The sequence below is a fragment of the Peromyscus leucopus genome, chromosome 10, assembly GCF_004664715.2.
Source record: "Peromyscus leucopus breed LL Stock chromosome 10, UCI_PerLeu_2.1, whole genome shotgun sequence".
NCBI classification, from domain to species: domain Eukaryota; kingdom Metazoa; phylum Chordata; class Mammalia; order Rodentia; family Cricetidae; genus Peromyscus; species Peromyscus leucopus.
Genome location: NC_051071.1, coordinates 61,976,675 through 61,991,544, shown reverse-complemented (window position 1 = coordinate 61,991,544; position 14,870 = coordinate 61,976,675). Strand labels below are relative to the sequence as shown.

Below are 14,870 nucleotides of genomic sequence, written 5' to 3'. Positions count from 1 at the left end.
CTGAACATTTTAGAGTCAAGATTGATCAAATCTGCAAAGTTGGGGCTGGAAAAGTGGCTCAGTGGTTAAGAGCACTTCTTGCTCTTCCCGAGGACCTGCATTTAATCCCTACCCCTCGCATCAGATGGCTCACAACCAACTGTAACTCCAGCTCCAGGGGATCTGACAGCTCTGGCCTCACCTGCATTTACACACATATACCCTAATACAGACATGCACACATACACATGATTAAAGATAATAAAAATAAGCCAGGCATGACGGCTCAGGCCTTTAATTCCAGCACTCGGGAGGCAGAGGCAGGAAGAGCTCTGTGAGTATGAGGCTAGCCTGGTCTACATAGTGAGTTCCAGGCTGGCCAAAGCTATATTGTGAAACTCCATTTCTGCAGCAAGCACTTCTAACTGCTGAGACATCTCTCCAACCTCTCTCTCTCTCTCTCTCTCTCTCTCTCTCTCTCTCTCTCTCTCTCTCTCTCTCTCTTGGAGATATACATTATATTTATATATATATACACACACATATACGTGTGTGTGTGTGTGTGTGTGTGTGTGTGTGTGTGTGTGTATGCATCTCCATGCTTTTACTGTGCAGTCCAGTAGTTCAGGCTGGCCCCATTGCACTAATCAAATTCAGTTAATCGTGACTGTGCTGCAGTATATGTTAGTGGGCACAAAGGCATCATTGCTGACTGTCTTCTTCTATTCTCCCCCCCACCAGCCTGCTATGACAAAATATCATGAACTGCATAGCTCCTGCAGAGTTGAAATGTTTTTGCTCACAGTTCTGGGAGCTGCACAGTCCAACATGAAGGCAGAGGCAGAGTCTGTGTGCTTGAAGGCCCCGTTGCTCAGAGAGAAAGTCATTTCCAGTCCTGTCCTCATGTAGGAGGGACTCAGAATTCCCAGGAGTCTTTTAATATTTGTTAAATTACACTTACTATTTATCGCACTGATGTTATAAATTATTTGTGATTATCAGCCAGCATGTGAAGGTCTGAGGACAACTTTCCGAACTTAGTTCTCCCTTCTATCTTGTGAAACCAGGGGATGGAACTCGGCCCATCAGGCTTGCCAGCAGGACCGTTACCTACTAAAGCTTAGCTCACCACTACCCAGGCCTCTTTTATAAGGACACAAACCTCATTCATGGGGACACCACCCCTCTGGCCTGGTCACTTCTAAGAGGCCCCACTCCCTAACCTAAGGGATTTTAAGATTTCAACATAAGAATGGGAGAGGGGCACAAACATTCAGAGTTTGCCCCAAACAACTTCCAAAACCTCACTGATTTTGTTTCTTTGCTTTTTTCATTATTTATTTCATGTATACAGATTTTTTTTTTTTGCCTGCATGTATGTCTGTGTACCACATGCATGCAGTCTCTCTGAGGCCAGAAGAAGGTGACAGGTCCTCTAGAACTGGAGTTACAGGTGGTTGTGAGTTGTCATGTGGGTGCTGGGTATCCAATCTAAGTCCTCTGTAAAAGCAGCAAGTGCTCTTAACCATTGAGGCATCTCTCCATGAGGCAGAGTTTTCCTGTTGCACAGCCACTCTCAAGTAATCACTTAGAGGCTTAATATTAATTATGAATGCTCAGCCAATAGCTCAGGCTTGTTACTAGCTAACTCCTACACTTTAAATTAACCCATATTTCTTATCTATGCTTTGCCACATGGCTCATGGCTTGTTACCTCATTTTCCACATGTCCTACTTCCTTGGCAGCTGGCTGGCATCTCCTCTGACTCAGCCCTTCTTCCTTCCAAGTCCTCTGTGTCTGGCTATCCCACCTATTCTTCCTGCCTGGCTACCAGCCTGTAGATGTAACCATCTTGTTAAATAAGAAACAGATCCAAATCCGAGATGAAAGCCCAGAGGTCAGAACTAAGAGCTAAAAACCTTAGCCTTCACTGCTGCTGCTGTCCTCTTCAACCAAGAGACCTACATCCTGTGTATCAGACTTTCTGTTCTGCCTTCTCATTGGTTGTAAACCCAACCACATGACTTCCTCATCACTGCCCATCTATACAGACCTCCAGGTCTTCTATGGTTGGTATTGAGATTAAAGGCATGTGTCCCCATGCTGGCTGTATCCTTGAACACACAGAGATCTGCCTAGCTCTGACTACCAAGTGCTGGGATTAAAGGTGTGCGCCACCACCCAGCTTCTGCTATGGCTTGCTATTAGCCCTGATCCCCAGGCAACTTTATTTATTAACATACAAATAAAATCACATTTCAGTACAAATAAAATATCACCATACCAGCCTGTCAGCTTTTTACTAATCAATGAGAGTGACACATATTCACAGTGTACAGAAGGATTATTCCACAGCATCTCCAATCCCATATTTTTTTTAGACAAAAATCTTACTATATAACCCAACTGGCCTAGAACTCCCTATGTAGACCCAGCTGGCTTTGAACTCCTGTCTCTGTCTCCTGGGTGCTGAAATTAAAGTTGCACACCGCCAGGTCCAGACTGATGTGTACTTTTGAGGCTGCTTTTAAGCTTTGATAGACAAGTAGCTTTAGTCTGGGGCTAATTTTGCCTCTGGACATGAATATGCCCTCTGAATAGAAGAAAAAAACAAAAACATAGGAAATTTCATTCTGGTCCCTGGGAAGTAAATCTTCCTAGTATTGTGTCATGATGCATATCAGGGTTGGAAACTGGGAAGAAGACAGACAAAGACCTCTTTGTGAAGAGAAAATACTTGGTAGAACCAATAGACACACAACAGCTAACAGGCCTTTAGCCCCAGATAGTTGGAGGCTAGCTTGCTTTATATAATGAGGTCTAGGCCATCCAGCACCACATAGTGAGACCTTGTCTTAAAAAACAGGATGTCAATTGACTTGGCTTTTACAGAGGGATTGAGTCAGCCGTGGCAAGCCTGATGGGCAACCAGGCAATCACTGAGCTGGAATGTGTATTATCTATCTGCCTATCTATCTATCCATCTATATCTATCCATCTATCTATCTATCTATCTATCTATCTATCTATCTATCTACCTACCTACCTACCTACCTACCTACCTATATATAGCCCATCTGACTATCAACTGCCTATCATCCATCTGTCTGTCTATCTATCTATCTATCTATCTATCTATCTATCTATCTATCTATCTATCTATTTATCTATCTATTTATCTTTTAAGCGCTGGGGCCACTCTGAACCCAGAGCCTCCAGATTTGCTACTGAGTTATAAGTCCTCAGCCTTTGAGCTAGGGTTTTTCAAGAAACTGGTTTTTTGTCTTCTGATTTGTCGTAGTGTATACTGATGATAAATGATAATTTTGTTATGAGACGCTCATACATGTGTGTATATCGTGTATTTTGAACATATTTAAATCATAGTCAACCCCTGTTACCCCCCTCTGTCTCCTTCCCACTGCTGCTGATCCCCTTCCTCTTTCCAATCAGCTTCCCTTTATTTCCTGTCCTGAGGTGTTTCCTTTTTCTTTTTTCCTTTCTTTTCTTTTCCTCTCTTTTCCTCTCTTCTCTTCTCTTCTCCTCTCCTCTTCTCTCTCTCTCTGTCTCTCTCTCTCTGTTGTTTTTCAAGATAGAGTTTCTCTGTGTAGCCCTGGCCAACATGGAACCCACTCTGTAGACCAGGCTGGCCTCATACTCAGAGATTTGCCTGCCTCTGCCTCTTGGGTGCTGGAATTAAAGGCCTGTGCCACACCACCGGGCTCTTTTCTTTTTTTAAAATAATGATGACCCAGTGAGTTTAATTAGGGTTGCTTACAGGAAGATGCCCACCTCAGCAATGGCAACACCACTGAAGAAAATGTCTCCTCTACCCCAACAACCTTTAGTTGAGAATAAGTCCTCAGGGAAGGGAAGGGCCCTAGGAGCCCCTCCCCGTCGGTGCCAAGGCGTCTCCTGGTCCAGCCTTGTGCACATGTGCAGGTAACCGCAGCAGCTATGAGTTCTTGAGTGCAACAGTTCTGTCACGTCAGGGACCTGATCAGTCCAGGCACTCCCCACCTTCCTCTGGCTCCCACATTGTCTTTGTCCCTCCTGTTAGAGGGAGAGAGATGCTCCATCTACGACTGAACAGTCATCCATCACTTACCCCTTCACATTTAGTAAGTCGGGAGTTTTGCAAATCTTTTTTTTTTTTTTAATTGTTTGCCAGGGCTAGACCTGTAATCCCAGCTACTTTGGAAGTTGAGACAGGAGGACTGCACATTCAAGTTCTCAGTGAAAACCACCACTGACCACGACAGTGGCCACAATGGCTGGCCACATCAATGACCACTGCAGTTGACCATCACAGGGGTCAACCACATCACACGACAACTGACCACCACAGAGACCACTAAGGTTGACATCATAGTGAACAACACACGTGTCAGTGAGCTGCTGAGTCAGTCCAAGGCCAGCTTAGGCAATTGATTCTTAAAATATAAAAGGGAAATGAGTGAGATGCCTTAGGGGGTAGACTGGCGACCTGAGTCGGACCCTCAGGACTCACATGGTGGAGGAAGAGAACAGACTCTGGAAAATTGTACATATGTACCTGGCACATGAACATCTGCCTGATTGATTAATTAAAAAATTAAAGAACAAAATGAGCTGTAGATGTAGCTCAGCTGGTCGAGTGTTTGCTTACCGTGAACAAGGACCAGGGTTTGGTCCCCAGCACTGTATCAATGGGTCATGAGCGTCATGACGTGGAGGCTGGAGAATCAGAAGTTCAAGGTCATTTTTGGCTGCCTAAGGAGCTTGAGGCAAATAGGTCTGGATGCTCTGTCTCAAAGTGATTAAGTAAGATGAAAGGCGAGGAGCTGGGAATGCGGCTTTGTGGCAGAGTACTTGCCTACCCTGTGTGGAGGCTCTGAGTTTGGTCCCTAGTGCAGTCAAAAAAAAAAAAAAAAAAAAAAAAAAAAAAAAAGAAAAAGAAAAGAAAAGAAAAAAGACTATTTGCAGAGATGCGCGGATTAGCAGAAGCTGAAGGAATTTTCACTCAAGGCTCCAGGGGAGCCTGGTTAAAAGTTGGAGTCTTAGGAAAGATCTCTGAGAGAAAGAATTTCTAGAAAGACGCTGCAGCTGGGACGTAACAGTATTTCCAATAAGCACTCCCCGCCCCGCCTCGTCCCGCCCCCTCGGGTCGTTAGGTCACTCAGAGTGCCACTCATTCACCCCCGCCGCCGCCGCCCCGGGTGGAAGCCACAGGCAAAGGCCTGCAGATGGGGCGGGTTATCTAGTAAAATCCGTGCACTCCACCTTAGCATAGAAGGGTGAGAGGGGACCTGGGGGGTGGGGGCGGGTAAACGGCCAATGCTAAAGTAGGTTAAGGACCTCATTTATTTAGAAGCAAACATTTCTCTGGGGGGAGGGGGAGAGACTGTCAAAATGAACCAACAGGAAGTGATGCGGACCATCCCTCCTCCGTATCTTCAGGGAGCTGGTGGTTCAGATGCTCAACACCAGCCAGCTTTGTCCCACGCCCTAGCGAAGCCTGGGACACCTGAGTTCCTGCGCAGTGATGCAGGGCAGGAGGCCGCGAGGTCTAGGTGGAGCAGGCTAGGACTGGGAGGCTGGGCCCCACTTGCGTCCTGCCCATCCTGGGTGTGGGGTCTGCGGGGCCTGAGACCATTCAGAAGACTCTGGCCTCCAGACAAGAGGGGGTTTCCACGTGGGCAGAGGCGATGTCGTTCAGGTGGCAAGGATCCAAGGCGGAGCCTTCTTCCCCTCGGGGTCCACCCATGCCCCTCCCCAGTCCCAACCCCGAAAAGGACACAGACACAAAAAAACTTTTGCCACACTATTAATATATTCTGGTTTCCTCCCACTTTCCCAATGGGCTACCAGCTGCAGAACTCCTGAATAGAAAGCTTAATTGTGCTTTGTCATGCAGAGTACCTCGATTTTCTATAGAAGGTTACAAAGGGCCATTTGAAGTGTTTCTTTCTGGTCTAATAGTGAGTCATTTGCATAGGGCACCTCTGCGCCTGCCAGACCCAGGTAGCTGCGCTGACGCTCCGGGGGCCTGGGATAACAAAACTGCCCGCCGCTTCCAAGGGGCGCCCTGCCGATCTCGCGCCCCGCATTCCCCCCACGGACTTTTCTCTCAACTCCCAGGGGTCACTGCCAGCCCCAGCAGCTGATGCGGGGGACTTGGAGCTGGAGCCTAGCAGGGCGCGGCTAACCTCGGAGCGGCCTTGGGCCACCCTAGGCCCGAGGAACCTCCTCAGTGCCTATACTAGACCTGGCCTTCCGAACCCAAATGTTTTTCCTGCGGGTCCCAAGACCGAGCTATTTCCCTGGAGGCGGAGTCCTCCAGGGCTTGCCTCCTACCTACAGGCAAGGGGAGATGCCAAAGGAACTAGAAGCCGACCTAGAGTTAGAGACCACGCAGTTCGTATCACTTAGTTGATTGGCAGGGCTGCCTACAGACTATCTTTTCTTGTTTTGACACTTCAAATCCAGGTCTACGTGACATATAAAGCTAATAAAATTCTAATTTCATTGTTAATCTTATTTCATTGCAGTATAGGTTTTTACCCTCACACCTGCATGGCAGGGTGTAATTCCATTAATAAAAAAATCAACATATTCATTGCATGTCTTTTCCCTGATGATATATTGTGAGCAGTGTGAGTTGAAAAAGCCATTTATTCCCACCGTGAATGAGCCTGCATGGGGCGGGAGCTTCACCTGCCCCTCAGTCAATTAGGAATGTATCGAAAAGTCTAGCAGAAAACGAGTTAAATTAACCGTTCGCTAATTTCCTTGTGTCCCTCCTACATAATCCTCCCTTTTCAGCTTGCCCAGAAAGTACCACATGTTGCAAGGTTCAAATAGTGCCTAATGAAACAGTGACTAAACGCTTCTCCCTCCAGCGCCGCGGACCGACGGGAAGCCCTTTCGCCGGCCTTCAAAGCCCACCCTTGTTTTCCTGTCCTGGTGTCCGAGTCTTAAAAATAAAATAAAACAGAAAGTAAGAAAGTTTCCGTGGCAGAAACAAATCAACGACAGACAACAAAAATATTTAAGCTGCCAGGAACTCTCCACCCAACGATCCAGCGGGTGAAACTCGCTGCCCCAGCCACCGCCAGCCAACGGCGGCGGCGTAGCGGGATTCCGAAATGCCTCCGCCTCGTATGGGGTCCGCAGCATCTGCGTCTTCGCTTTCAGGCGGGCGGTGGAAGACTGGGTACCAGGGCTAGGATACTTGAGCTAAGGCCAGGGTGGATTCAATGGGAAGAAAGGGGAGAGGGTTGGGAGAGAAACTGTGGGAAGAGAAAGGGGGGGAAGGGGGGGAGCAGAGACAGACAGAAAGACAGACAGAGACACACGGAGACAGAGACAGGGACACCTCTGTAGTGGAGGAAGAAGGTGGGGGGGGGGATAAAGACAGTGAAAAAGGCAAGCTAAAAGAGAACTGGAGGGGAGCAGACAGACAGACAATAAACACACACAGTCCAGTCTAAACTCCCTTCTCCCGGCCCCAAGTGTAATCTCAGCAGGCAGGAGGATTACTCTGGCCTGGGCTCCAAAGACAAGTTCAGGTCAGCCCAGGTCTCAGAAGGGGACCCTTTCTTAAAACAACAGCACACCTAACTCCAACTCCCTTCTCCCAAGTTAAAACCAGCTCCAAGCTTAAGCTACTCAAAGCCTGTGGAAACCTCGAGATGCCCAATAATTAATCGTGCTCATTAATTAGGAAGGAAAAGGGGGAGATGGCTTGCTGCTGCTTGACCCCAAACAATTTAAATTAGGCTTTGTGAAGGTGGTCTCTTAAGGCAGGGCAGCCCTCCCCCTCCCTCCTTCCTATTCTTTTTCTTTGAAGCCGTCAAAAATTTCCATTATAATCCCCAACGGTGGTGCGGGGCGGGCCGGTGCGCGCTCCCTCGCACTTCCCAGCAAACTGAGGCCAAGCTGGCCCTGGCTCCGGGAGCTGCCGGCTGCACTCGGCCCAGCCCGGAGCTCTTTCCCATCCCTGCAACTCCCACCTGTCTTCCCCCCACCCCTCTGCCTGCACCTGCTGTGGATTGTTTCTCCCAGAACTTCAGAAATCAAGTAGCTGCCCAAGAATTAGTCTCGCTACAGTGCTCACGAGTTAAATAGTCATATCTCTCTCTCTCTCTCTCTCTCTCTCTCTCTCTCTCTCTCTCTCTCTCTCTCTCTCTCTCTCTCCCTCCCTCCCTCCCTCCCTCCCTCCCTCCCTCCCTCTCTCTCTCTCTCTCTCTCTCTCTCTCTCTCTCTCTCTCTGTCTCTTTCTCTCCCTCCTCCTCCCCTGCCTCTCCTTCTCTCCTCCTTCCCCCCTCCCTCTCCTCTCCCTCTCTCCCCCTCTCATTTTCTCCCTCTTTCTGGAGACTGGAGTTCCTTATTTGAAATGGTGCCGCTAATACAAAGTCATCAAAGCGCTATGGTTCTTGTCTTAAAGTGACAGCTTGCTTTATGGGGCTGTTTTAAATACTCTCCCTCCTTTTCAATGTCTCTCTATCCATCTTTGTCTGCTCTTCAGAAATGGGGACAATATAAAGCCCAGCCTGGCGAGCTCCCCACGCTGGGCCTGGGCAGTGCCAACCCCCGCCTTTAAGCAGATTGAAATTGTCAGTGCTTCATTAATCTGAAACTAGTTACTTTCGTAGGCGCAGAGCACACACTTCCGATCTGTCCAGATTCTCGGAGGGGAACCCCGGGGGCCTTCCGGTGTTTGGGGTTGGGAAAGCTCACCCAAACACAATTGGGTTGGAGAAAACAGGACTCAGGTGCAACAATAATAAAACACGGTGGAAAGGGGGCTTCCTGAAATCAATAGACCAAAGAAGCACAAGCCCTGTTTTTAGAGACAATGGGACCCCCAGAATTTTGAAGAATGCACTTGAACCTAAGGAGCCAAGGTTCTGAATCTAGAGCGCCGCCGTTGGGAACTTGAGGTCTCACGTGCTCTGGGTCTGTCTCCTTTCTCCAAATAGGAGAAACTTACTTTCAGGTTTCTTCCAGAGTCGGATTGTTGCTGTTTCTTCTTGTCTTTGCTGTTTGATTTTCATCTGAGCTCTCATTCAGCTCTGTTCCCAAGACACGTCTTTCAGTTCCCACTCTCTTCTGGCCTGGGTCAAACTCAGCTTGACTTAGCCCCGTCAAGAATCTGCCTCTGAGCTGCAGAGCTCTGGCGAGGCTGGAGTTTCTCCTCTCCTGTGATGTGAGCTCAGGCTTCCTCCACTCCTCCCCCATTAACAAAGACAATACAAAAGACTCCTCTGCCCTCTTATTTCTAGCTGGCTTAGAATAGCAAGTTTTTGGATTTCATTCTATCTAATTTAAGAAAGAGGCATCTGTGGGCACTTTTTTTTTTTTCTAAAAAGAGCTCAATTTCAGTAATGTGAGCCTAAAGATTTATAAAATAGATTTATATTAAATTATGTTAATAGAAGCCTAGTAAATGCACCAATTAATTGCACAGAAAAAAAATGTTCCTTTTTAAAAGGTCTGTCACCTTAACAGGTACATTCAAAGATTCTCTGTGAATAATGAAAATAGGAACAATTGCTCTGATGCACAGAGCTGCATTCATCCTCGGGGACAGCTTTCTGTTTGGGGAAGGTGGGAGGGGCGCCTTTTAAAGAAGTGATTGCTCCTTTAAACCCAATTTCCTCTAGCAAATGGGTTCAATTGGAAGTGTCATTCCCTTCCTCCGTCCTGAAGGCTGGGCTGAAGCTCCCTTCCCAGAATTCTCTTCCCTCTCACCTCAGTGTTCATCAGCTTCCCCCCAGCCTTAGCTCTCCCTGAGCACCTTCCCACCTTCCTCAAGGGCATCTCTTAAGGAAGGGGGCCTGCAAAAAAGGAAGGATTTTTTTTTTTCTTAAGGAGCTGGATCTAGAGCTTAGGTAGGGTGCTGGTGTGAGCTTGTACAAAGCCCTGCTGGGTTCAAGCCCCACCACCACATAAATCAGGTCATGTCAGCACTGAAAGATGAGGGAAAAGGCTATCCTTAGCTACCAAGACAGTTTGTAGTCAGCATGGACTGTATTAAATACAGCATGGATGCTGTATTTAAAAAAAGAAAATTAAAAACTGGTATTCTTCCACTTGTTTTTAGCTTTCCATTTACACCACCACTGCCACTTAGTTCTCTTTCTCTCCCTGTCTCTCTGTCTCTCTCTCCTTCTCTGTGTGTGTCTCTGTCTGTCTGTCTGTGTATGTGTGTGTGTGTGTGTGTGTGTGTGTGTGTGGTCTCTCTGTGTATATGTATATAGGTGTATGTATGTATGTGTGTGTGTGTGTCTGCCTCTCTCTCTCTCTCTCTCTCTCTCTCTCTCTCTCTCTCTCTCGTACACAGGCATGCATGCTTGACGTCTGCATTACATCGATGTGGGCACACAACTCCTTTTACCACCCGTGACCACCTTCATTTAGCACCTACCACCTTTCTGGCAATTGTCTGACTAGTTGGTGTGGCCCAAGCAAACTGGTACAATCCTAATCCGATAGAATTGGATGGAAAATGTGGCCAGCTGTGGGGGTGGGGAGGGGCAGAGGAGGCTAGAAACGGAGGACTGTCCTTCCCTAAATCTTGTTTCTATTTAGGAAAGGAAGTAGCAAGAAACAGAGTAGCTCTGATGCATAATTCAAACCAAACCGGTTCAGAATAAGAACTCCGGAGAAGATCAGTCGAGTGGCACCAGTGTCTCCATTACCTGGGCTACTGACACCCCAAGGATAAGTTGTTGGATCCCTTTTGCCAGGGTTTGCAATTGAGAAGCCTTGCCTGGGGACACAGTCCCTGTCAGACCCTTGGCCTAGAGCATGTGTTGGTCACTGGATGGGTGAGTAGAAGGGGAAGGCCTTTGTTCCCCCTTTCCTCTCTGTGTTGAGCCAGGGCACAAGGGTGAAAGGTCATCTTCCTTGTGTTCTGAAGCTCCTAGCTGCCTAAGGTTCTCCAGGTTGGATACAACACCTTCAGTGGTTCTCACCCCCTCTTTTTAGTCAAGTAATCCAGGTTTCGACTTAATATTTTCCTTTCTCTTTTCTGGTTGTGTTTAAGGATTCTGAGAGGTTGTGCTTTGGATAAAGAGCATTTGGTGGGTTTCAAGTGGGACACTAGGAAAGCTGGAATCCAAGACTGTCTAGTAGACACGGTCCACATTGGCTCCCAATGTCTTAAACCTTCTCCAGTGCACCCAAGGGCACGGCGGCTTGCAGTGCTTGATCTGATGGTTGTTGGTAGACTATTTCCATACTTGAGCCTAGTGTCTGAGAGTTGACTTAAAAGGCTCTTAAGCTAATGTGGGTAGCCAGATCCTAGATCCTGGAAGTGTGATTCTTAAAACGTGCACAGTAGCAGTCCTCGGTCAGGATAACAGCACTAGCTGGCTCTCCTTTCGCCTGCTCCACACACACAGCTCCAGGAGTGGGAAGCTCCTGGCAACTGCATGGCAAGAGCTGGCCACAAGGCCCAGCAAGGTTACAGTAGGGGCTGAGATTGTACTGGCAATGGATGTGAGCTGGGTGTGAGCCAGACCCAAGCGCAGGACAGTGGGGAGTAGGCAGGTGTGCACATAGCAAGGGGATGGAGCAATAGTCTGCAGAAGAGGCTTTGCTTTGGCTTGGAGTAGGCTAAGAGGCAGCGGGGAGCGTGGGTGGGGTGGGGGAAGGTGGAGGGGGGCACCAGAGGTGTCTTTGTCCTGCTTATTTCCAGGGAAAGAAATTACCCTCTTGAAAAGCCCACCTCTAGCCCTTGCAAACATCTTTCCTCCCACTGGCCATTGGCCCTGGTTGCCTAGAAGCCCATTTCCTAGGAAAAAAGGAGGTTGGTTTTTAGGAGGTAGGAAATGCAGCGAGTTTGAGCCTGCTCCCCTCCCAGCCAGCAGGACAAACCCTGCTTTCCTTCGCGTGAGGGTCACAGAGATCAGGCCGGCTGAGCACCAGTTGCCAAGGTCCCCTTGACATTGTCAGTGTCCCCTAACTGTCCCCTGTCCTGGCAGCTGTGAGGTCACCCGTTTTGGTGAAAGGAGCACTACCTGGTCGCAGTCAAATGAGGACTGAGGTGTCTTTTTGTTAAGAAGTCTCTGTTACACACAAACCCTTAAGTTCCAAGTTCCATCAGCTGGGAGACCCACATGATTGCAGCCAGGACTTAACCTCTAAGTCCTTACTCCGCACATGACTGTCTCTAGACAAGGTGTATGTGTGGGGGGGGGGGAGAGGGAGGGCAAGCACCACAAATTTAAAGTATTTATTTTGTTTCATTTATTTAAATAAATATAAATATAAATTTTATATAAAACTATTCACATACAAAGGGACTTCCAGAGACTTGAATTTAAAACTCTCCCCCCCACGTGAAAATTTTCAGAAAAACAAGACCTACGGAGTTTAACTCTATATTAATGGCAACCTCAATGGTTTCCTTTCAAAACAGCAACAAAACTAATGAAGAAGGCCCTGCCTGATCAAGTTGAGAAAGACAAGGCTGGCAAATGACATGCGCGATTTCAACCCACTCCCCCTATACAGTGTTAAACTTAAACCATCCCTGGTTTTTTCCTGTTAGATGAGACTGACTCGAATTCTAGATTATTTACATTAAAAAAATCCATAACTCTGAGTGGAGTCCCAAATAAAGAGTCAAGAAGTAGCTTCAGAGTCAGGCCCAGCTTTGAACTCTCTGGATTTGTCCGAGTTCCTTTTCCAGGAAGGGTGAAGGCAATGAACTAGAACTTTGGTCCCTAAGCTGATTCAGCAGGGCCTGCCGGGGAGCAGGTAGCCTGAGAAGGAGCATCCTCCTTTACAAGGGAGAAATCTCCTTGTCTTCGTTAGCCGAGGCTGGGGACAAGGAGTCCTCGTCCTCTGAGCGCGCGTAGGGCGCCTGGCTCCCCACGCACTTGCAGCTGGTGTGATTGTTTCGAGAAGCGCCTTTCCCCTCCTTCTTGTGCTTCACGCGACGGTTCTGAAACCAGATTTTCACCTGCTTCTCTGACAGGTTCAGGTACGTCGCAATCTCGATTCTCCGGAGCCGGGACAGGTACATATTGGAAGAGAATTCTCGCTCCAGCTCCAGGAGCTGCGTGCTGGTAAATGCTGTCCTCATCCTTTTGCCGTTGGGTACCTGGCTGGCGTCGGAGCCTCCTACGGACCCAAAAGAGAGCAGAGGTGAGGTGCAGGGATGTATCCCCTACCCTACTTGCCAACCGTTGGAAAGGACGGGTCTCCAGAACCCAGTCTAACCCAACAGACCCATGCTCGCCCCGGTTTCGCCTTCTGTGGCCTGTCTGGGAGGGTGAGAGACGTCCAGGAGAATTAAGGCCTTCAGTGTGTATGCGCTGGATTCTAAGTTAAAGGAGCTCTGGGGCTTGCCCCGCCTTGCTGCCTTCCGTCCGCCTAGCGAAGTAGAAACTGCTAGCAGCCTCAACCAAAGGCACAGAAACCCTTTAACCAGCCGGGATGCTAAAATGCCGTACTGAGGTTCAAACGCACCCACCCACAAGCCTCGCTCAGTCAACCTCCGGTTCCTCTGAAGTCATGATCCAGGTCCCCAACGCCCCGGATAACACACGACACTTGCGCACCTGTAGAGCGAAGTGCCTAAGGCCTCCCCGAGAGGTTGACAAGTGAACCCCCACCTCCGTGGAAATTGCTGAGGACGACCTCAACAGTTCCCACCTCCCGCCACACCCCGCCCCCGGGGCTCGCACCTCCTCCCCTGGCGGCGCAAAGTTTGTTCCCGGGACGCGCGCGCCGGTCCCCAGGGCCCCCGCCCTACCCATGGTGAGGCAGTGGAATCTCCGCGGGTCCGACACGTTATAGGTGGTGGCGGCGCAGACAGGTGCGTGGTGCTGCGGGTGTCCCAGGGCCGCTGCGGCCGCCGCTGCAGCCGCCGCCGCCGCCGCCGCTGCCGCTGAGCCTGGCTGCTGGGGCTGGTGATGGTGATGGTGGTGCTGGGGCGGGTGGTGGTGGTGATGGTGTGCGTGGCTCACCCGTGGGCAGAACTGTGGGTCCCCGGGACCGGAAGAGAACTGGCTCTTGAGCAGAGGTAGGGCGCCGGTGCCCCCAGTCGCCCCGCCGCCCGCCACCGCAGCCCCTGCGGTCCCCGTAGCGCCGCCGCCGCCGCCGGCTCCTGCGGGCGGGCGAGAGGAGTGCAGGTGCGAGGTGACGCAAAGCGGGCACACGCAGAAAGAGCCGCTTTTGCGGGACGGGCAGCCCGGCCCGGACACCGACATCACCAACGGAGACGGCATGCCTAGCGGGATGAAGAAATCCGGCCCTGGGTGCGATTCCGGCAGCGAGGGTGCGGGCCGCGAGGAGTCCTTGATGATGAGCGAGTCCACATAGAAGGAGCGCGACATGTCGACGGGGGAAGGATGGCTTGTCCTGCGGGGGCCGCGGCTTCTCCTTGCCTTTCGAGATGTGCGCACTGCTTAGAGAGCTGGGCGGACGCGGGCGGTCAAGCCCTTGGGGACACGGAGGTGTCGGCGTCTGGGGCGTCTGGGATTCGAACAAAGGGGTCCTTGGAGAAGGTTGGTCCTCACGTCCCCCGCCCGGCGCCCCGGCTCCAGGATTTTATAGCCCCCACCCCGGCACGTGATGCTGCGGAGTACCGCTCAGCTCAGGCTCCTCCGCAGCTCCCCACCCTCGGGATAGGCTGCCCGAGTCACAACAGAAGCGTTGGGGGGGGGGGGGCGGGCAGGGAAGAACGCGGGGGAGGGGGAGACTTCGCAAAGTGTATGGTTTGTTAATTTTGCTGGGGGATCGACCTCCTGTCCCCCTTCTCCATCTTTGCTGCAGAAAATCTTAGCCGTACACACTCTGTCCTACACTCTCCTTGCTTGATCCTCTGTCCAACTCTTCATGGCGACGCGATGCAGAGCGCACCAGGTGGGGACTTCCAGGCCATTTAAACTGA

At 49.9% G+C, this 14,870-nt stretch overlaps 1 protein-coding gene across 1 annotated transcript; it reads right to left on the bottom strand.

The window, feature by feature from the left end:
• Positions 1-12,293: 12,293 nt before the first annotated feature.
• Gsx2 (GS homeobox 2) lies at positions 12,294-14,501 on the bottom strand. The gene is made up of 2 exons (XM_028859100.2): positions 13,731-14,501; positions 12,294-13,096 (listed from the first exon to the last, which is right to left on the bottom strand). Exons 1-2 carry the CDS (start codon positions 14,311-14,313, stop codon positions 12,756-12,758), a joined length of 924 nt encoding a protein of 307 aa, XP_028714933.1. The 5' UTR covers positions 14,314-14,501; the 3' UTR covers positions 12,294-12,755.
• Between the last annotated feature and the right edge of the window lie 369 nt (positions 14,502-14,870).

Bases quoted from the DNA above. Each gene is read 5' to 3' on its own strand.
- Gsx2 (XM_028859100.2), bottom strand. From the start codon at position 14,313: ATGTCGCGCTCCTTCTATGTGGACTCGCTCATCATCAAGGACTCCTCG. The intron at 13,097-13,730 runs GTAGGGCGGGGG...TTGGGTCCGTAG, and splicing joins ATTCCACTGCCTCACCATGG to GAGGCTCCGACGCCAGCCAG.